The sequence below is a fragment of the Colletotrichum karsti genome, assembly GCF_011947395.1.
Source record: "Colletotrichum karsti strain CkLH20 chromosome Unknown Scaffold34, whole genome shotgun sequence".
In the NCBI taxonomy this organism is placed as follows: Eukaryota; Fungi; Ascomycota; class Sordariomycetes; order Glomerellales; family Glomerellaceae; genus Colletotrichum; species Colletotrichum karsti.
Window position 1 is genome coordinate 420634 of NW_024065934.1, and position 22325 is coordinate 442958.

Here is a 22325-nt window from a genome sequence, read left to right on the forward strand (position 1 = left end):
TGCGGGTAAAGTTTTCACGACTCGTTGTCTTCCACGCTCGGCTGGCCTGAAGGAACTTCCCCGGGTCGATCGTATCCCAGCTTTGGGTACGGAGTCGGATACTTGTCGTCTTCGTCGGTCACCCATTCTGGATATGCAGGGTCCTGTGATGAGAAGCCTCGAGTCAACACGAAAAGCTAGGGACTGCTCGTGATCTCTCCACTTACGTAAAATGGGTTCCCGGGTGTCCCAGCCGCCTTCAGCTCCGTGGCCTCATGCCACCATTCCACCTCGGGTCGATGGCGACGCTTACACCACATGCACCTAGGATCGATCTCGTCCGGCACCGCGGCGCCGCATTTGCACCAGAACTGTGGTAGTTATAAGTCAGTGCTGTCGATTCGAGGTGAGCAGGGCTAGACTTACGGCGCGGTCGTGCTGCCGATCGTGCAAGAGCTTGGTCGTCGGCTCAGTCCACCCCGCATCAAACTTCGTGCGCTGGCTATAATACTGCCCGGCCTCGCGGTCGAACGCCGCGGCACATTTCGAACAGATCCAGCGGGTGTACACATTACAGCCACACCGCTCGTTGAGATACCTCCCCTCGACCTCCCTCTCCTGCTCGGCGTCGCAGGACCCGCACAGGCACATGACGTTCGCGGACTGGCAGGGCTCGTTCAGATGCGGACGGCCGAAGGAGTACACGGAGCGCGTCGGCCAGCGGGGGTAGTCGCGGCATTCTTCGCAGACGTTGATGCCGCACCGCACGCAGGGCAGCGCGCCGGCCTCGTCGCATTTGAGGTTGTAGAGGCGCACCTCGACGGGCTCGTCGTGGGTGATCGCTGGCTCTTGTCTGAGTTTCTGTCTGCGGTAGCGGATGCGGTACGGGCCGGTGAAGGTCTGACGCGTCGAGAGGCCGCGGCTGTCGCATAGACATGATAGTTTGAGGCGGTCGAAGATGGGGTTTGAGCCGAGGATCGAGGCGTGGTTGGAGTGGTTTGTGAGGGCTAGGTGGAAGAGGTCGAGGGTTGAGACGTATTCGGCGAGGGTGGAGAGGATGGGGTATGATGAGATGAGGTTGGACAAGTTTGGGGTTATTTCGACCATTGTGAGACCGTAATGAATGGCCTGGTGAGAAGTTTGTGAGGAGAGTGTGTTTGCCTTTCAATGGGGTCGAAAAGTTGTTCACATTCTCAGTTTTCGTTCGCGGTGAGTGAGTTGTGAAGATGAGAAGTTCACGTTGAGTGGCTATGCTGCTGCCTGGTGGCGGTGGGATTGCGCATCGTCTCATGTTTCCTACACCAAAGCCACATCGCTCGGACGCGCGGCTGAACATCACGACGAAAATCGGATGAACTACGAGTAAACTCTGCTCATCACGGCTCACGAACCTCTGAATAGCATCACCAGCACCCTCGCCGTCATAATTGGCTGCTTAGGTAAACCGGTCGAACGGCCCCTCACTCCCGTCTTACACACCTGGGTAACTCGGAGCCGAACCCGCAGTCGCCACTCACCTACCTGAGCAGACCTCGGTGTGGCGGGACACACAATGTCAAAGATCGTCGCTCAACACTCGGATTTATTTGATACACGTGGCGGGACGGCAGATGGTGTCCTGGTTTCATCGCATCTCGAAGTTTCAGCCGAACACACACACACACACCTCGGAGCGTCCAGCCCATCCCGTCGCCGATCTAGAACGGACGATGATCTCCCCGAGACCGCGGCCACATTTTGTCTGGTACAGATGGGCAGATAAGTGCGACCCAAGATTTCAGTCTCATGGATGACCAGCGAACGGCTGCCCTCTCCTCGTGGGAGTCCGGGTTGGCACTGTTCGCCGCGCTGGCTTTGCGACTCGGAGTCCGCCGGTCGTCGCCGACCCGGGCCGTCCCCGGTCGCTGGGGGGCTAGGAGAGTCGGGGTAGCGCTCGGCATGGGAGTCTCAGGATGCAACCTTTGCTGGTTTTCGAGCTTTCGTATGTGTGTGTGTGTGTGTGTGTGTGTGTGTGTGTGTGTGTGTGTGTGTGTGTGTGTGTGTGTGTGTGTGTGTGTGATGAGAGATGTGTGAAAGTGGGAAAAAGAGGGTGGCTGGGGATTCCTCTTCACTTGCCAATCGTGGAGATCTTGGGAAAGTCTTCGTCCCATCAATGTCTTGAATAACACATGGTGAAATTCCGTGTGACACCCTTCTCTGCAGGGGTTCATCTGTCTGCCACCTATATTGCATCTAGACATGCTTGGCAGGCGAAACTTGGTAAAGCGCATGGCATCTTTATGTCGGCATTATCGTCCCCTCTTTTGCCGTATTCGAACTCTTTCTTCATGTACGCGCCTACAGAAACGGTTATCAGTCCTTTCCCTATCCTGCAGAACTGCATCTATCACGAGCCTATGAGGAGACGCGGAGTCCCAATCAGGCCGGTCGACGGTTTCCGAGGATGGAAGGAGGAAATCGCATGCAGGATCGGAGAATTCCACTCAGGGAAAGAGATGCGTGCTGCGGGGTACCTAGTAGTAGTGCGCAGGCTGACCACTTTACACATAAGCATAATGTTTGAAGCACGAATGCGAGGACGAGGATTGCGGGAGAATGCAGTTCCCCGAGAACGAGCAGAATTTCTCTGTTGGGGCAGGCAAGTCGGCGATGATGGAGGTCGTTGTACAATGAAGCATCAGCACCCTGCAGCGGTCTTCATCAAACCTGCTCAAAACGGCACGTGTGAGATGATGGAGCATCAACGGGTTTCCTGATTGCTCATTTCTGGAGTCGTGGAGCTCAGCTGTCAAGAGCTGGAACGTGTATGCCGGGGTGTTGAATGTCGTGACCGGCGCAAGCCGTTGACGTGTTTCGTTTCTCATCATCATCCGCCGGTAGCCTTTCCGGAAGTTCAGACTACGATCATAACAGCCATATTATACCCGTCAACGGATACTTAGTTCAGACGGTGCTCGAGGTGGTGTCGAGACTTGAGAATTTTCGAGTTCCCAACCACTTCTTGGAATTAGATTACAGGTAGATTAGTTTTAAGTTCCTAGAGAGCTGTTTGCCCAGTCACTGGATGATGACGATTATTTCGTGTGTAATCATGATAACGAACTTCTGAGGTTCTCTTCGTCTCGATTTTGTTTGGAATTAGCTGTGTGGTCTCTCCTCTGAGTGAGTGAGTGCCTCAGCCCAAGACTCCATGTCGAGATGGTGTTCAAGAGATCAAAAGAGGGGGTTTCACATCGCGACCCCTGCAGACTCCCACGATGCAGCCATCCCCATCTGGAGGCTTGGGCCGATCTGAGGCTGATATATCGTCCGATAATTATTCCGTAGCACGGCGAAGAAGGATGGGTGGTCGACGGGTGTGTAAGACTCGGATCGTCATTGGCCTCGACTGGTAGTCTAGCTAGCGGACTGCTCCCGCTGCCGTCCCGCCGGCGGGAAGTCCACGGAATGCACGGATGGCAGCAACGTGTGCGGAGGATCCCGTCTCTCTCCAGAATTTCCTGGCTTGTCCGTAAAGAGATGGTGGGTGATAATGCGTCCAGCGCCTTCTGTTTTGGGGGGTGCTGCGAAATGCGTCTCGAGAAAAGATGATGGTGTGGCGAGTCGGTCGACGAGGTAGGAAGAGTTGAGATGATATATATGCGATTCGGAAGATCCCACCGAGAGGGAGCGCGCGTGGCCTGTGCCTTGCTCTCCCTTTTTTCATCTTCTGTCAACTATTGAAACATGGTGATATTGTGACAGTACCATGGCTCAGATCCCGGAAGAGGCCGTGGGCACGGTCGTCGGAGTCCTCATCTACTCTAGCGTGTGTCTCTTGGGGAGTCTGTCGGTGACTTGGCTTGCATGGCAGCACGGCGAACGGATAAGCTGTATGTATTCTTTCGTGGGTTGTGAGATTGTGTTCGAGGCAGAGACTGACGAGATCGCAGATGTGAACTGCTTGGGATACTTCACGACTCTGAGCACGCTGTGCTCCATCATACAGCAGACGCGCCTCGTGCTGTACTGGGAGGATATAATGACGGCTCGGTTCGAGTATTCGTCGACCAATGTTGCGAGCCCGGAGGCGGTAATATCTAATGCTGCTATTGGGGAGGACCTGGTGCTGTACTACATCCGTGAGTCGTTTGGCGTCAAGCACTGCTGGGCTGGTGATCTAACTCTGTGAAGAGTACTACTGCTACAACGTCCTTGCGCTTTTCGAGTTGTTTTGGTAAGCAAATCATAGTCTCCTGAAAGAGTCATAAGCTGACGAGTGACAGGGCGTTTGCGCTTGCGCAATCGGTCTACGGCTTGAACGAGAAGCCGAAGCTGAAGCGGCCTCTCAAGATCATCAACCGGAGCGGCAAGGTGTTCTCGGTTGTGTTCCCTCTCATCACGACAACGTGTCTTCAGGCGCCCGCAGTCCAGAAAGACTTTGGTGGGTTTTTGTTGCTCGCTGGACAGCCGTGTAGGTGACCTCGTTCTCGTTGCTGCCGGATTCATTCTGACAGAGATAGTGCTATGGAGCATCGGCTTCGGAAGTGTGGCAACACTATCGATTCTGATCCGGTATGTGCAGTCCCGGCGCAGACTTCAAAAGTTGAACGTCGGCTACGGCCAACCCTCGTCCACGAGGAAGTCAAACGGCAAGAGCCCGCGCAAGACGAGCATCTACGATAGATGGCTCATGACCCGATTCATGATCTCATTCGTGATACTCACGTAAGAGGGACCAAGCACCCCCAAAAAGCGATCCTAACTGACTCCCACTCATCAGCATGTTCGAAGTTACCATTATGCTCTTCTCAATGAGCGCGAGGAAGAACATCGCCGTCGACGTCCAGAGAACCACGGCAGACCTGTCCGCCAAGCGAGCGATACAGGACTTCCTGCTTTTCATGCCGGGAGTCACGGCGTCTCTCCTCGTGTTTCTGGTGTTCGGAACCACCCGGCCGTTCCTCGAGTACATGCGCAAGTCCCTCTGCGGTATCTTCTCATGTCGGCGCAGGAGGAAACCGACCTCGACCGAGGCCCTGCCGCTACGGTCCATCCGGAGCCAGGACACGGTGGCTGACAGCTGCGGCGTCACGACGCCAGAGATGTCTTACCAGAGGAGCTTCCGGGGTATCACGGTAGACAGCCCCGGGGGCAGGAGGACGTATGAGGTGTGGGTGTATGGGGGTAGTCCGAACTCGAGAATCATGGGAGACGACGACTTCCCGCCGCCCGTGCCCGAGAAGGGATGATGACGGCATACTTGCAGATGTCAGCCGTGTCTCGGATTGCGTCAGGGCTGGACTGTATTTACCATAAAACACGCCCAAAAAAAGAGAATCATCATGACACTATCGCACACTGAGAAAGACGAACCTGGTGAAACGAGGTGAAGATGGCACGGAGAAGTGAGCGAATCGCTTCCGCTCGCAACGGATCCGGGCGGGTGTGGACCTTTGGAAGAATTCTAGACCTTCGGATTAGCGTCGCAGACCGCTGGAGAAACAGCGAACTACGGGGAGCTTCCAGGTAGCGAGGCCCATCTCGGTGTCTCAGACCCAATCAGACCGTCAGAAAGCTCGCTTCTCCAGGGGGGAGGTACCCACCAGTGACATAAGGGCGCTGCGAACGGCCAAAACACCACTGTGACCTTGCACTAACACGAGCTCCTACACCAGGAGGGCGCTCCGTGATAAGGGCGATAAGGATAACACACCTCACACCTGACCGAGCTCCAACCTTATCGCGACATCACCCTCGTCCCCTGCCTTACACCATCCATCCCGTCCATCCCATCTAGCCGTCTGTCCTCCCATCTTTCTTTAACCGCTTCCTTTCCACCTTGCTTCATCGTCCATCCTATTATCACCTACCTACCCATCTCACCCTTTCCTTTCAAATATGCATCGATTCAATTCCTGACCGTCCCTCGTGAAGCCTTTTGCACATCTTTCTTCCTTCAGTCTCCATTCAACATGGCGAACTCGCCGTCGCACAAGTCCAGCCGGAGCGTAGCCTCATCCACCTCCGCCGGCCGAGACTCCCTTTCACATTCCAGAGACCGCCGCGATGCCGGCCCATCCGCCTCCGCCTCCGCCTCCGCTTCCGACACCGTCCCGGTTGAGACACTTGTGGAACACCTCCTCGCCGCCAAGCGGTCCCTCTCGTCGATGACGGCCGTGCTGCGCGCCAACGAGATCGCGACCGACGCCCGCCAGGCCCACGAGGAGGCCGTCGTCCTCTACGCCGAGAGCCAGTTTCTGAAGCGCGCCATCGCGGACCAGTTGGGGCTGCTGATGAAGGTCCGTCGCGGGCTCAAGAGGACCTACGATGCCGGCAAACGCGACTTCAAGAACCTCGTCAAGACGATGGACGCGACCAACGAGAAGCTGCAGGACACCATGGCCATGCTGAAGAACACCACCGTCGAGTCGGTCTTCCGGCCGCCCGGGGAGGAGAGGCGGAACTTGATAGACTTCGTGGACGAGCAGAGCGTCCACGTCATGGTCGAGGCTCTGAAGCAGAGCCTCGGCGAGCTACAGGTGCGTCATCCGCAAGATACACGTGCAAGACCCAGCTAATGTGATGAACCTGCAGGGCATCCAAACCTCTTTCGATGGCGACCTCCTGCGATTTGACGACGACCTTCGAGCTCTCAAAAAGACGATAACTGCGTCGCCCCTGCCTAGATCCTCTTCCGACTCTTCGTCGTACGACCCGATACCCGAGCTCCTCGTATCCCTCGTCGAGCACTCCCATTGCATGGCGCAACTCCTGACATCCCTCACAAAACACTTCGACCTCTGCGTGACGGCGGTCAGGACGACGGAAGGCGGCGCGGCCCTCGCCCGTCGTAGGGCGGCGGAGGTGACGCAGTCCCAAGGCGGCGACGGCGTCTCGATATCGGGGGTCATCGCCGACCAGGAGTCGCACATGCCCGACCTGGAGCCCACGACGACGCAGGACCGCGCGGACATGCTGGACATCGTCGTCAGCGACGCCTCCGAGGTCGACAGCGTCGTGCAGGAGATCAACGAGCGGCTGCACGCGATGGAGGAGGACTTTGCCGCCCTCACGCAGCAGACGGAGCGGATAAAATCTGCGTTCCTGGGGACCCTGGACGCGTTCGGCGCGCTGGAGAATACCGGCGGCCGGGTCGCCAGCTACATCGCCAGCGAGGCGGAGTTCCTGCAGCGGTGGGAGGACGAGCGGTACACCATCTACGGCAAGCTCGGAGAGATGGACCAGCTGAGGGACTTTTATGAAAAGTACGCGGGCGCTTACGACAATCTGATTCTGGAGGTCGAGAGGCGACGCGCCGTGGAGGACAAGATCCAGACGATTTGGCGCAAGGCCAAGGACAGCGTCGACAAGCTCATCGAGAGCGACAGGCGGGAGCGCGACGTCTTCCGCCAAGACATAGGAGAGTTCATCCCGACGGATCTCTGGCCCGGTATGGACAGCGGGATGAAGCGTTTCGAGTTGGTGGCGGTCGACGACGGCTCCGCCGAGGAAGACGCGGGCGGGCAGAGGAGCACGCCGGCGCTAGACAGGAGCGTTATCGACGCGGCCAGGGACCGGACGGAGAGGAGCCAGCAGCGATAGCGTTGTATGGTAGCGGCTGTCCGTGTTGTCTTTATTTTTAGCGCTATTCTGGATCTTTTTTTTCTTTTCTCTCTTTTTTCGATGGCGTTTATGGTAAAGACGGGAGGCCTTCAGCTAGGCGCGGAATGGTTATGGGACGGCGGCGATATCTCAATCGGTTGGCAATTATTTTCTCATTTTCTCTATTGTGTATGAGTCTCGGCAGTTGTTCTGTTCCTTGTAGGATTAACGACATCACGTCTCCCATTGCAGAGTGTCACAATCGCCCGGACGACGTTCCATCAGTAAAAATGTTCCGCGACATGTGTCAAGGGGCCATCAGCTGAGCAGGCCTGGCGCAGCGGACCAACAGACTTCAATGCCTGGTGTTTATTCGTCGGGGGGTTTGCGTCCCTGCGAATCATGACTACGCCGTGCTCCAGTCGAAACAGGATGGCGGGTTTTCCCAGCTCTGTTTTTTCCTGGATTGCCATCGATGGACGGTCTGGGCTGGGGGCCGATTGATGCCGCGGCCGTGCTTGGCTGGGCTGCGTTAACCAGGGGGGGTCATCGATGCCGATATCCGAGAATGTCTCGGTCGTGAGCTTTCCCGTTGTCGACATTGTACGTATGCTGTGCTTCTGTCGCGCGGTGGATGTGACGTGGTTGTACCGACCGTTCAGTAAGTAGTTGGACGAAGCGAGGGCCTGAGTATCCGTGGGTTCATCTCATCTTGTTGATAGGCGATCGACAGTCTTCATTTTCGAGTCTCTTCAGCAATGTTCTGCAAACAGCTGACTTATGTAAGCCAAGAAATAAGGTGCGATGGCCCTCGGCGCCAAGACCGGGAAGGAACCAGATGTGCCTTGGCACGTGACTTTTACTCACTGGACGCGTAACTGGCGACGAGGTACGTACCGGACATCGAATGAAGGGTGGATCCCTCCAGCTGCGGCGTTACCGAATCAAGCTGTCCAATGACGTCTTCACTCGCAGCGCACGGGCAGGGAAACGGAAAGCCTAAACCGGGCTCGTCCAATGAGATCGTCTCACCACTTACAAGTCGCAAAAGGTGCCGCTCGAGCTTCAGCTGTCGCACAATCGCCAGACCTGGAGGGGGTACCTGACCTGGCGCTGGTGCTGGCGAGCTAAAGCAGGTCTAATAAGGGGAGAGGGCGCCAAAATACCTAGCTCCGTCATTGAATCGAAATCATTCCATTTCACGCCGAGACATTCATTACCTTATTTGCACTGGGGTCGGGCTCCCTGCTTTTTTTTTTACCAGTGGTTTGTTTACCTACCCATCGCACATCTAGACGACCGGCTCTTCTTCATCCTTCTCCGATCAAACACCTTCGGTAGCAACATCTCCATCACCACATCGCGAATGTCGCAACCCTACGGCGAATCAGCTGGCTACTACGGTGGCCAGCAGCAAGCACCGCCGCCGCAACAGCCCTACGATCCCAAGTACGCCCAGCAGTACAACAATGGCTACCAGCAGGGCCACCCGCAGCAGCAGTTCGCCTACGACAACAATGGCAGCAACGGCTACGGATACAACGCGCCGCCCCAGGGCTACGATCCCGAGAAGTATACCTTCGAAGAGGCCTTCAAGGTCGAGAAGCCCAAGTGGAATGATCTCTGGGCCGCGATCCTGGTACGAAGCCTCACCCTCCACGTCCCGATACCGCCCGTCTAACATGCCTACCTAGTTCATCCTCGTCTTCCTCGGCTTCGCGGCCGTCTCCGGCCTCACCATCTCGGGCTACTCCTCCACCAAGTCCCTCAACGGCGGCGGCATCTACGACGGTGGCAACACCTTCGGCCTGAGCACAAACACCATCGTCCTCTTCGCCTTCTGCCTCGCCGTCGCCGTCGTCCTCAGCTACGCCTACGTCTGGCTCGCCCGCCTCTTCCCCAAGGCCTTCATCTGGGTCACCGGCATCCTCAACATCGTCTTCGCCCTCGTCACCGCCATCTACATGCTCTCGCGCAAGTACTACTCGGGCGGCATCGTCTTCCTCATCTTCGGCGTCTTTCTCGTCTTCGCCTTCATCAGCTGGATCCCCCGCATCCCCTTCTCCGCGCTGATGCTCAGGACCTCCATCAACGTCTCCAAGCGCTACGGCCACGTCTACCTCGTGTCCTTCCTCGGTGGCATGCTGGGCGCCGCCTTCGCCGCGTGGTACTCCGTCACCCTGGTCGCGACCTACTCCAAGTACCAGCCGTCGCAGAACAACCCGCAGTGCCGGAACGGCCAGTGCAGCGAGGGCAAGGTCATCGGCATCATCGTCTTCATCACCTTCGCCATGTACTGGATCTCCGAGGTCCTCAAGAACGTCATCCACGTCACCATCTCGGGCGTCTACGGGTCGTGGTACTTCTGCGTCAACAACTTCCCCCGGGGCGCCACCCGCGGCGCGCTGAAGCGGTCGCTGACCTACAGCTTCGGGTCCATCAGCTTCGGCAGTCTGATCGTCGCTATCATCAACTTCCTGCGCCACCTCTGCTCGGTCGCGAGGTCGCAGGCCGCGGGTGACGGGAACATCGTGGGATACGTGCTGTTCTGCATTCTCGGCTGCCTTATTTCGATCCTCGACTGGGCCGTCTCGTTCCTCAACAGATATGCCTTCTCCCATATTGCGCTGTACGGCAAGGCGTACATCCCCGCTGCGAAGGACACTTGGAGGATGATCAAGGACCGCGGCATCGATGCCCTCGTCAACGTAAGTCATGCTATTTTCCGAGTGACGACCGATCACCGACTAACATGTTGCAGGAATGCCTCATCGGCCCCGTCCTCTCCTTCGGCGCCGTCTTCATCGGCTACGCCTGCGCATTCCTGGCGTACTTGTACATGGTCTTCACCCATCCCGCTTACAACTCGACCGGAAGCTACACGCCCGTCGTCGTGGCCTTCGCCTTCCTCATCGGCATGCAGATCGCCAACGTTTTCACGACGCCCATTTCGAGCGGAATCGATACCATCTTTGTGGCCGCGGCGTGGGATCCCCAGGTCATGATGAGGGATCACCCGCAGCTCTACGACGAGATGGTCAGGGTCTACCCGGAAGTCCAGCAGGCTATCCACGCTTAGTTCGAGTGCACTGTCGGAACGAACGAATGAATGAGCGCTTTGGTCGGTAGATATTATGGCTGTGGCGTATGGGGGCGGGATACCCAGGGAGACAACCACGTTGTCATAACTCCAAGATTGATTGAATTCTAATTGAGACCGTTTCATTTCACTACTACTCGCCTTGTCTTCATGTTGATTATTGCGGCACACCTCCGGATCTCAACCATAGCAAGGCAGTCCACACAACACTAACATCTCGCGAACCCGCCCACCTTATCGGCACCTCGTGCTCCGAGCCCGTCTCCACCGCGAACGCCGCCGACCTGGACGGACCCGGCACACCTCCATCTCCATCCACCCACGCTGAAATCCTCGTCCCCGACCCAAGCAAATCTCTGCCCCCATCACCGTCTCCATCCTGCACCCACCCGCCCATTCTTAAAACTCTGCCCTTGCCGGATCATAACCCGTCTTCTCGGCCTCTCATTCAACAACAACTGGCCGGTTGGCCCAATGGCAAGGCGTCTGACTACGACTCGATCGTGAAATCAGGAGATTCTGGGTTCGACCCCCAGGCTGGTCAATTTCCTTTTGCCGCTTGTGGCGTTTACTTTTACGCCGTGCCGGGTACGCCTCTGGGCGTCTATTCACTGCTTGAGGGACGAGAATCAGTATCAACCGGTCTTCGTGGCTCAGTCGGTAGAGCGTTGGTCTCATATTATTACGTATGACTCTGTCTTCAGGCGGAGATATCCAAAGGTCGAGAGTTCGAGCCTCTCCGAGGACATTTCTTTTGTTTTTGCCCTCTGGGGGTGACTTTTTGAGAAATGATGGTTATATCAGGATAGGCACTAATCACACTGGATGTCATCGAATTTTGAAACCCGTTTAATTGTGCTCTTAGCGATAAGATGAGGTGAATTGGTTGTTGCATTTTCGTGACTAGCAACTTGAAAACCTGAATACCTGGGCTCACCGAGCCGTCTCACCGACGCCCTCCGGCCCCACTCTGGTGGCAACTCCGCTACTGCCGGTCTTGACCGCCTGCCTCAACTCCGATCTCATGCTTATGATCACGCGAGGGGCTCCCGGGCATCCTGATCTCATCCAACTCACCCAAACCAACTCAATTGAAGAAACAGCGTTCATGTCGGTATGGGCGCCAAAACTCATGAAGACCCGATTCCTGGGGGAAATGGTAGGAAATCTCGTCCTTCTTCCTCTCGTAAGGGTGCAATCACTCACAGCCACCAGGTGGACCTGCATCAACCGCCATCACCTCCGCCGGCGGAGAACCCCGCGGCGCGCACCTCTCGCGCGACGGCGACGGCAGCATCGGGGACGGCGGCGACGATGACGAGGACGATGACGAGGATGAGACGGCCGCCGTAAAGCCCGCCACTGACAACAACAGCAACAAGAAGAAAAAGCGAAAGCCCAAGAAGAAGAAGAAGGCCAAGAAGCCCGCCACCGCGCAGTCCTCCCCCCCGCGGGTCCCGCTGAGCGAGCTGTTCCCCTCGGGCGAGTATCCCGCGGGCGAGTCCCTGGCGTACGCCCGGGACTTTAACACCTCTCGCACCGCGGAAGCCGAGCTGCGGTACCTCGACCGCAAGCACCTCGAGGATCCCACTCTCCTAAACGACTACCGCAAGGCGGCCGAGGTCCACCGGCAGGTGCGGCACTGGGTGCAGGATACCGTCAAGCCGGGGCAGACCCTCACGGAGATCGCGGTCGGGATCGAGGACGGCGTGAGGGCGCTGCTGGGGAACCAGGGTCTCGAGCCGGGCGACGCGTTGAGGGCCGGGATGGGCTTTCCCACCGGGCTGTCCGTCAACTCCTGCGTGGCGCATTACACGCCGAACCCGGGCCAGAGGGAGATCGTGCTGCGGCACGAGGACGTGATGAAGGTCGACTACGGCGTGCACGTCAACGGCTGGATCGTCGACAGCGCGTTCACCATGTCCTTCGACCCCGTCTACGACAACCTCCTCGCGGCCGTCAAGGACGCGACCGACACCGGTATCAGGGTACGTATCACAACACACACAGTTTCAAGTAAACCCTCTTTCATTCGGAAAATGCTAACGCGCCTCGCCAGACCGCCGGCATCGACGTGCGCATCTGCGACGTCAGCGCCGCGATCCAGGAGACGATGGAGAGCTACGAGGTCGAGATCGGCGGCAGGTCGTACCCCGTCAAACCCGTCCGCAACATCTGCGCGCACGACATCAAGCGGTACCGCATCCACGGCTCCAAGGCGATCCCCTTCATCAAGAACGCCGACCAGACCAAGATGGAGGAGGGCGAGATCTTCGCCATCGAGACGTTCGGGTCCACGGGCCGCGGCAAGACGACGGACGACGTGGGTACCTACGGGTACCGTCTGCGCGACGATGCTCCCGTGAACGTGTCGCTGCCGTTCGCGTCGGCGAACCGGCTGCACAAGGTGATTCGCGAGCAGTTCGGCACGTTGGTGTTTTGTCGGAGGTACCTCGAGAGGCTGGGCGCCGAGAGGTATCTTGCCGGGCTGAATTGTTTGGTTAATCACGGGGTGCTGGATTCGTATCCGCCCATGATTGATGTGAAGGGGTCGTATTCTGCGCAGTTTGAGCATACGATTTTGTTGAGGGAGGGTGGGAAGGAGGTTATCAGTCGGGGGAGCGATTATTGAGTGGTGGATGCTGGAGAAGGGAGGGGTTTGTGAAGTTTCAACACCAATGCGATCTAGGCCGTCTCTTCAACAGAACCGCCTTCATACACCACGCTCATTACCTAGATAGCCAAGTCTGCACCATTTGGTGTCGGTTACTGAATCCAGTCTTTACCGAACCCCCTCGCTCACTTTTGATCCACTGCGAAGGTACTCGCCCCGAGTTGGGTGTTCTGGAAGGTATATCAAAGCCTTGATCTTCAGCTAATCCATGGATCCAGTTCCACTCCCTCTCTAAAACAGCTTATCCAATACATCAATGATACCTGGTGCCTGCGAGAGTCACCTCAGTGTTCACGCGACCAAACCCGCCTTCCGCCCTGACATCTCAACCGACCTCACCCAATCCTCCACATCCTGCGCATCGCGAGGGACGATGTGGCCCCTGCCGTGGTCAAACAACTCCGCCGACTCCCGGTCGCAGATGTTATACAGCGCCGAAGCCGAGTGTATCAGCGTATCGTTACTCCCCACGACATGGCACGTCGGGATATCAATCACAGAATCCCATTCACCCACGAGCGGAAGCTGGAACTCGCCGGTCTGGTCTTTCACCGGCGCGACGCTCCCTGAAATGAAGACGGCAAACTGCACACAGTCAGCTCATCGTTCAAAAGAGAGAACCTAGCCAACAAATAGAAAACTCACCCGAATCCGCCTCTCCCTCCCACTCTCCCTCAACCTCCTCCCCTCCTCCAACACGACCCCCGCCGCAATCATCGCGCCCTCCGAATACCCCAGCACGGCGTCGATATCCCCCTCCCGATCCAACACCTCAAAGACCGACTCCAGCGCGTCCTGGTAGCTGACCGCCGGGAACGCGGCGCCCGCGGAGAGGGTGTTGCGCATGGTATCCTCGGGGTTTAGGCCCTTTTGTATCTCCGTGATCGTCTCGGGGCGGAGGGACCTCATCTCCCGCAGGCTGAGGAAGCGGTAGAGCGGCGGGGCGCCGAAGTAGTTCTCGTGGCCCTCGGGGGCGTCGACGAGGTGCGCGCCCTCGGCGTAGCGGAAGGTCGCGAGGCCGAGGGATTCCATGCGGTTCGCGAAGGGGCTTAGTTGGGCTTTGAAGTTCTGAGGAGGGTGTTAGACGTGTTGCATCTTCGAGGCGGGATTTGGGGTGGGTACGTGGGCGCTGCCGTAGGCGCCGTGGAGGCAGAGTATCTTCATGATTTCTGATTTTTGGGACGGATTTGATCGATTTACTGAAGTTGAATTGTGCAAGTCCACGACCCGTATCTGCTAATATCTGAGAGTTTTCTACCCTGTATTCCTAGATCAACGGGTTCGGTAGTGGGAAATGCCAGCCGGGCGCCCGCGGCGTCCGCGCTATCGCGTTTCCGTACTAACACCTCCGTTCCCGCGTGGCTGCGAGGGTATTTCCATACCAGCCGATCCGGCACCTGAACCATGCCCGAGCCGCAAGCGTCCGGCGAAACCGACACGCATTCGACAACAGATCGGTTCCGAAGCGTCAAAACAGGTATACCTCTCACTTCCGTAACGACCGGCATCAGCGGCGCACTGTCAGGGAAACCGATCCGGTGATGTTAGCGGAACATCCCGGACTTGATACTGTTTTATCTTACACCTCGTCGCATCGTTGACGCGTGTTTTCACGTCTTCTCTTTTAGATGCAACTGAGACTTAGAGGATTGAGCCATGGAGAACACCGACGAGGCCATCGCCATCGTGGGCATGTCGTGCCGACTGCCCGGCGAGGCGTCGAGTCTGGACGACTTCTGGAGGCTGATGTGTCGTAGCCGCAGCGGCTGGTCGACGATCCCCGAGGACCGCTTCAGCAAGGACGCGTATCACCATCCCAGCGCCGAAAGGACGGGCGGTATCAACTCGGAGGGAGGATACTTTCTGAAAGAAGACCTCTCGTTATTCGACGCGCCGTTCTTTCGCATCACGAAGGAGGAAGCTCAAGCCATGGGTATGGTCCTCATATTCTCTCCATAAGAGCTGTTGGAGCATTCAATGTTAAAGATGGTTCCAGATCCGCAGCAGCGCATCCTCCTCGAATGCGCCTACGAAGCCCTCGAAAACAGCGGCAGCCCGATGGACCGGATCGACGGCCGCAGGGTCGGCGTGTTCGTGGGCGCGGGGCCGTCTGACTATCGCACGGCGAACATGCGCGACCTCGACACGACGCCGACCTTCGACACAACCGGGAACCAGGAGGCCTTCATGGCGGGACGGGTTTCGTACTTTTTCAACCTGAAGGGCCCGTCGCTGACCGTGGACACGGCGTGCTCGTCGAGCCTGTCTGCGCTGCATCTGGCCGTGCAGAGTATTCGCTCCGGGGAGTCGGAGCAGGCTATTGTGGGCGCGAGCCATGTGAACTTGTCGCCTGATCACTGGGTTTCGATGAGTAACTTGAGGTATGATTCCTACCGAGTCGAACGGGTGGGATCGGATGGTCTGACGGGTTTTCAGGTTGTTTTCTGATGCCGGGATAACCTATGCCTTCGATCACCGCGCCAAGTCTGGGTACGCAAGAGGTGAAGGTGGCGGATGTCTGGTGTTGAAACCTCTTCATCTCGCGTTGAAGGATAATGATCGAATTCGTGCTATCGTCACCAACACGGGCATCAACCACAACGGGACGACCGTCGGCATAGTAGCCCCCAGCGCGGAGCAGCAGGAACGTCTCATCACGGACACGTGCCGCGCGGCCAACGTGGACGTGAGAGACATCGGTTTCCTCGAGGCACACGGGACCGGCACCCGAGTGGGCGACCCGATTGAAGCGTTGGGGATATACAGAGCTATCGCGAGCTTTCACCCACCGGGCCAACCGCTCCGCATCGGTTCGGTCAAGACGAACGTGGGACACCTGGAGAATGCGAGTGGTATCGTGTCGGTCATCAAAGCGGCCATGATGTTGGAGCGGGGGTTCATACTTCCCAACCTCAATTTCGAAAAGGCTAATGACGAGATACACATGTCGGAGTGGAACTTGGAGGTACCGACCCGCCAGACGACATGGCCCAGCGATAAGAAATACGCCTGCATCAACAACTTCGGCTTCAGCGGCGTCAACGGCCATTGTATTCTCGAACGCCCGCCCCCGATCGGACAGTTCCCTGGTGAACACCAAACATGGGAGCCGATAGATAGGGTCTTTGTTCTCTCCGCTACCGACCGCAGCTCTCTCGAGGCCTCGATGACGCAGCTCGGCATCTTCCTCGAACAACACGCCGAGCTGTTCCAAGCCACCCTGGCGCAGAACCTGGCATACACCCTCTGCCAACGTCGCTCCCACCTCCCATGGCGAGCCGTGTTCGTCAGCAGGTCTTGTACGGAGCTGGTGCAGGTGCTGAACAAGCCGCCGGTTTCTTTGCAGTACGCACCTCGCAAGGCCCCGAAAGTAGCCTTCGTCTTCACGGGGCAAGGCGCTCAGTGGTATGCGATGGGCAGGGAGCTTCTTCAATCGCATCAGGTGTTTGCGTCAACACTGAAGAGGGCGGATGAGCACCTCCTCTCTATGGGGGCCAGCTTCTCAGTTTTGGATGAGCTTCTTAAAGATAAAGAAGCATCTCAGGTCGGCTTGGCTTACGTTAGCCAGCCGGCTTGCACTGCAATCCAGCTTGGTTTGACGGATCTCTTAAGGTCTTGGGGAATCGAGCCCTCGTCCGTGGTCGGCCATTCGAGTGGTGAGATCGCCGCTGCGTATGCTGCAAATGCCCTGACGCTGGAGTCGGCCATGGAACTCGCATATTACAGGGGGCAGTGTGTCCTTCAACTGAAAAGAGAACATCCTGATCACAAGGGTGCCATGATGGCAGTGGGGCAAGGCGCGTCGTATTTGAGAGAGTTGCTGTCGAGAGAGCAGTTCGGGGATTCTGTTGTGGTTGCCTGCGAGAACTCACCGACTTCAACGACCCTCTCGGGAGACTCGGAGGCGATCGCTCGACTGGCGCCCATCCTCGAGCAGGAGAACATGTTTAATCGGGCACTGCAAGTTGAAGCTGCGTACCATTCTCCGGCGATGGCTTTGGTTGCTGAGTCTTACAAGAACGATATCGGACACATCGAGCATGTCTCTTCATCCACCGATGTCCAGTTCTTCTCTTCTTTGCATTCTCACAGGATCGACACTAGCGAACTCAACGCTAAATACTGGACGGACAACCTGACGAACCCCGTGCGATTTGCAACCGCGTTGAAAGAGCTCTACGTGGAAACCACTCCAGACATCCTCATCGAAGTAGGCCCTCACGCGGCGCTCCAAGGGCCCATCAAGCAAACCCTGAAGGAAGTCGTAGGCAGCGCAGAGATAACCTACTTCCCCACGCTGGTGAGAAACAAAAACGCCACGTCAACCTGCCTAGATCTTGCCGGCAACCTCTTCACCCGGGGCGTGCCGCTCGACTTCTTCCAGATTAACCACGTACGAGGCATCACAGAAAAGCCTACGCTGGTCTCCGTCCTCCCGCCGTACCCGTGGTCCCGTCAAAAGTTCTGGCACGAATCGCGAATCAGCAGACAACACCGTCTGAAGCCTTTCCCCCGGAATGACCTCCTCGGGACCTTTGCTGACTACTCGGACGACGTCAACCTCACCTGGAGGAACATTGTACGTGTGGAGGACGCGAAGTGGCTCGTTGGCTGCAAACCCACTTCCGACATGATGGTCCCTGCATCTGTAATGGTGGCAATGGCCGTAGAAGCAGCAGGCCAGCACGCCAAAGCCGCGGGTACGGAGGTGGAGAGTTTTACGGGACGTGAGATTGAGATGCCCGAGCCGCTGATCTTGGAGGACGGGGCCGAATATGATCTCGTCACGACCCTGAGTCCCAACATCACGGACGCGCACGGTGCCTCGGGATTCCGGATCCGATCGTGGGAGAGGAACCGCGGGTGGTTGGATCACTGTCGTGGCCAAGTCACAACTCATGAAAAACGATTCTATCCACCGCAGAGGCAGTCCGACCAGCCTGTAGTTCAAATGACATCTACACCTGAAGTGTTCAACTCCGAGACTGCCATCTCCAAGGCCGAGTTCTACAAACAACTCCTCGGACATGGGTGGCAGTATCCGGAGCTAATGAAGTGTGTAGATGACGTCCAGGAATCCGGCAGTAAAATCACGGCTAACTGGGACGCGTCAAACCTGCTTTTGGCAGGACACACGATGAAGCTGAAGTCCCCTTCCGCGGTTGATCCGGAAGCACTCGAATCGATGCTTCAGCTGTCGTTATTTGGCTTCAGTCGACAGAAAGTTCATCCGGATGCTCGCTACGGCCCATACTACATTCACGAGCTCTTCGTGGATGCTCAGATACTGCTTAAGGGCGATAACAGGCACACCATTGCTATGGGTACATCAGATTTGGCGGGTCAACGGACTTTGAATACCCAACTGGAGTGCTCTGAGCCTTCTGGTTCGAGTTTCACGTCTCTGTCGATGGTCGGCATAGAGATGGCGCCGATGATGAACACGATTTCGATACCGAAGGAGCCGCCACGCCTGTGCCATACCATTCAATGGGAACCTGCGGTCAAAGACGAAGATACGAGTTATAAAACAGACTCGTCCTTGAGCAGCTCAAATCAGCTCTCCCATCGTGAAAAAATCAAGTTCCTCATCATTTCGGAGTGGGGCAGATACCACTCCTTCATCCTCGCGTTGGAAGAAGCTCTGACGTCCTCCTATGGCGCGAACATTGAGATCTCCTCGCTGATGGACGCTGAACCAGATGGAAAAGTCTGTATCTTCCTCTCAGAAATGGACGACTTGATTCTCTCCGGGCCGACCGAGGACCAATTCCTCCAGATTCAGCGAATGCTCATCAGCTCCTCCGCCTGTGTGTGGGTTGCACGTGGAGGGTATAGACATCCCGAGAGACCGCATGCGAATCTCTGCGCAGGGCTGCTCAGGACGCTACGCACCGAATATGAAGCAAATGCGGCATTGATCGAACTGGATCCGTCTTCAAGTCTGGGCTTCGAGGGGCAATCGGGGTTAGTGGTCTCTGTTGTTCGGCGTCTTTTGGCGTTGGAGAGTACCGGCGACTTCGAGTACGCCGAGGACGACGGACAACTTGTGGTTCCGAGAATTGTTGAGGATAAGGAGACGAATACGGTTGTTGGGCAACAGTTGAACCCCGATGCGACTTTTGAGCAGGACTTCCACCAACCTGGTCGTTGTTTGGCACTCGGGGTTGGAATACCTGGCGATCTTGAATCTCTTTATTTCGACGACCTCTCTCAGCAATCACCAATCGACGACGAGATCGAGATTCAGGTCTCCGCGAGCGGTATCAATAACTCTGACATTTCCAGTTTCACGAGAAAGTCGCTGCCGCGCCACGATATCGGCAGCCAAGTGGGCGGCATCGTATCTAAAGTAGGCAGCCACGTTACTCGCCTCTCCGTCGGGGACAAGGTATGCGTCATCACCAACCGAGCCTTTTGCACATCTGTCACCTGCACTTCCGCCGCTGCGGCAAAGGTTCCGGATTGGATGAGCTTTGATGAAGCTGCTTCAATCCCCGTACCATATTGCACGGCGTCATACGCCCTAGTTGAGGCGGCGAATGTTCTCAAAGACGAGGTTGTCGTGATACAGTGGACGGGAGACACCAGTCTTGCTGCAATTCAGCTTGCCAAGATCATTGGTGCCGATGTTTACGTTGCTGTCCAGAGCGAGGATGACAGGGCTCGAATCATCGGAATGGACTGCGTTATCAAAGACGCACAGATCTTCAACAGCCGGAGTCCTCACTTTGTTAAGGAACTCGAGAATGCTACCAACGGTAGAGGTGCAGATGTGATTGTTGCCTTTTCCGGGCCAGGTCAGAGCACTATGTGGTCTTGCATTGCAGACTTTGGCCGTATCGTCGAAGTAAAGACATCGGTCGAGCAAAGGAGTCGTGGTAAGACGCACTTTGCCGACTTGAAGAGTAATTGCACCTTCACTCAAGTCAATCTCGATAGCCTGGTGCGTTCGAGGCCGAAGATTGTGGAGCGGGTGCTGCTTAGAGTCATGAAACTCTTTCAAGATCGAACAATTGTCCCGAAAGCACCAGCTGTATTCGGTATATCGGAAACCTTACAGGCGTTTCGGAAGGTAATGGATGATGAGAATACTAGCCCCGTTGTCGTGGCGAACCGGCCGGGTGAACGAGTCCAGGTAAGATGATCAGAACATCGTCCAACCATGCGTCAACCGTCTAACAAACTCTTCAGGCTACGTCCCCGAGATCCCTCGCAGCTTTTAGTCACTCTAATTCCACTCACCTCATCGTTGGTGGTAGTGGTGGCTTGGGACTTTGCGTCGCTCGCTGGATGATCCAGAACGGTGCCCGTTACATCGTGTTGCTTTCACGGAGCGGAGGGACCAACGACAAGGTCCGAGAACTGATGAATGAGACCAAATCACAAGGAGTATCAGTTATAGTCAAGAGTTGCGACGTCTCAAACGAAACGGAAGTTCAACAGGTGATGCTCGAGTTGGCGAAAACCCTGCCACCGATCCGCGGGGTGGTCCACGCTGCCATGGTTTTGCGGGTGAGATTGAGTCCAGAAATCCCCCGGAATGCGGACGGAGCTGTGACTAACGAGAAGAGGATATGCCCTTTGAGGAAATGAAACTCGCAGACTACAACGAGGTCACACGGCCAAAGGTTGCCGGCGTCTGGAACATACACAACGCACTCGGAAACACGAAACTACAATACTTCGTCGTCCTTTCCTCGATGGCTGGGGTCATCGGGAGCAGAGGACAGGCCGCTTATGCTGCTGCGAATACCTTCTTAGATTCCTTCGCCAGATACCGTGTCCAGAACGGTCTTGCTGCAACTGCCGTCAGTCTCCCACCGGTTGTAGACGCGGGCTTCATCCTGGAGCACCCTGAGCGAAAAGAGGCTATACTCAGGAACTTTGGCGGCCAGAGCGTTGAGACCGATGAAGTACTGGGCATCCTGGGAGCCATCCTCGCCGGTACTTCAACTGGACAAAACCAGGGCCACCTTATGGTGGGACTCGACAGGAACTCAGACGCAGGGAACCGTCCCCCTTGCTACTCGAGAGACCTTCGGTTTCAATCTCTCGCGAAGACGGAGCACACACTACCAGACAAGCCAGGGGCGGCAGCAAAAACACCACTTCAAATTGTTAACGAAAGGATCCACGACCAGTCCTTCGCAGCCGAGGCCAGGGCACTCATTAGCCAAGAAATACGGATCAAGCTGTCATCGATTTTGATGAGGCCGTTAGAGGAGATTGATTCTCACAGGAGCATCACGGCGTATGGCCTCGACTCACTCAATGCTATTGAGCTGAGGAACTGGATTGCCAAGGAGCTGAGAGTGAACTTCCAGGTATTGGAGCTCATCACCAGCGATTCCGTGGATCACATGTCGGAACTTATTGTTGGGAAGATGATCCAGAGTAGCTAGTACTTCTGCTCGCAATAACTTCATTCCCCATGCCCCTCATCTAACTCTTCCTATTTTTACTGTGTTTTGATAGTAGACTTGACCAACCTGTGTATGAGGGCGTAGGAGGGCCTCACAAGACGGCGCTCATAGCACGGCAGCCGGCAGCCGCGTAGCGACGGCGTCCCACTCCGGAAGCCGCGTACGGCGACCTGGTGCACAGCGAAAGCGGGGTCAGAGTCAAAGTGCTGCCAAAGGGGACGAAATCTCTAGGGATGAGCGGCTCATACGGAAGAAGATGTTGTAAGACGGTGCTTAGTATGGCACAGCAGCCGGCAGCCGTGTAGTGACAGTGTGCTACTCCGGAAGTCGCGTACAGCGGAGGCGTTGGTGCCATGGAGTGCCAGGGTATATACCCATCTACTTAGCATACCCTATCACGGCCCTTGAACATTTTCATCCATAGAATACTGGTAGGAATCTTTTCTGCTAACACCTTCATTCAGGAATGTATTGCTTGAAAGATGACGACTGTGGCTCGTGCAGGTGCAATGAATCTTCAAGGCGGTGTGTGTAAGTAGCAAAGAGTGCGGGAAATCCATCT

The 22325-nt window shown here is 56.5% G+C and overlaps 7 protein-coding genes across 7 annotated transcripts; 5 read left to right on the plus strand and 2 right to left on the minus strand.

The window, feature by feature from the left end:
- Positions 1-14: 14 nt before the first annotated feature.
- CkaCkLH20_09545 (uncharacterized protein) lies at positions 15-1086 on the minus strand (the record flags this gene model as incomplete). The annotated part of the gene is made up of 3 exons (XM_038892260.1): positions 15-143; positions 207-350; positions 406-1086. 3 exons carry the CDS (start codon positions 1084-1086, stop codon positions 15-17), a joined length of 954 nt encoding a protein of 317 aa, XP_038742496.1.
- Positions 1087-3727: 2641 nt separating this feature from the next.
- CkaCkLH20_09546 (glycoside hydrolase) lies at positions 3728-5210 on the plus strand (the record flags this gene model as incomplete). The annotated part of the gene is made up of 6 exons (XM_038892261.1): positions 3728-3851; positions 3912-4100; positions 4153-4195; positions 4245-4432; positions 4482-4686; positions 4742-5210. The coding sequence occupies 6 exons, from the start codon at positions 3728-3730 to the stop codon at positions 5208-5210; spliced, it is 1218 nt and encodes a 405-aa protein (XP_038742497.1).
- Positions 5211-5933: 723 nt separating this feature from the next.
- On the plus strand, positions 5934-7563 carry CkaCkLH20_09547 (kinase activator; the record flags this gene model as incomplete). The annotated part of the gene is made up of 2 exons (XM_038892262.1): positions 5934-6500; positions 6556-7563. The coding sequence occupies 2 exons, from the start codon at positions 5934-5936 to the stop codon at positions 7561-7563; spliced, it is 1575 nt and encodes a 524-aa protein (XP_038742498.1).
- Positions 7564-8929: 1366 nt separating this feature from the next.
- On the plus strand, positions 8930-10642 carry CkaCkLH20_09548 (uncharacterized protein; the record flags this gene model as incomplete). Its single annotated transcript, XM_038892263.1, has 3 exons — positions 8930-9202; positions 9258-10271; positions 10325-10642. 3 exons carry the CDS (start codon positions 8930-8932, stop codon positions 10640-10642), a joined length of 1605 nt encoding a protein of 534 aa, XP_038742499.1.
- A 1137-nt stretch (positions 10643-11779) lies between these two features.
- CkaCkLH20_09549 (methionine aminopeptidase) lies at positions 11780-13295 on the plus strand (the record flags this gene model as incomplete). Its single annotated transcript, XM_038892264.1, has 3 exons — positions 11780-11822; positions 11879-12651; positions 12723-13295. 3 exons carry the CDS (start codon positions 11780-11782, stop codon positions 13293-13295), a joined length of 1389 nt encoding a protein of 462 aa, XP_038742500.1.
- A 333-nt stretch (positions 13296-13628) lies between these two features.
- CkaCkLH20_09550 (uncharacterized protein) lies at positions 13629-14501 on the minus strand (the record flags this gene model as incomplete). Its single annotated transcript, XM_038892265.1, has 3 exons — positions 13629-13922; positions 13983-14405; positions 14460-14501. 3 exons carry the CDS (start codon positions 14499-14501, stop codon positions 13629-13631), a joined length of 759 nt encoding a protein of 252 aa, XP_038742501.1.
- A 492-nt stretch (positions 14502-14993) lies between these two features.
- On the plus strand, positions 14994-21742 carry CkaCkLH20_09551 (putative polyketide synthase; the record flags this gene model as incomplete). The annotated part of the gene is made up of 5 exons (XM_038892266.1): positions 14994-15270; positions 15334-15718; positions 15774-20475; positions 20532-20852; positions 20912-21742. The coding sequence occupies 5 exons, from the start codon at positions 14994-14996 to the stop codon at positions 21740-21742; spliced, it is 6516 nt and encodes a 2171-aa protein (XP_038742502.1).
- Between the last annotated feature and the right edge of the window lie 583 nt (positions 21743-22325).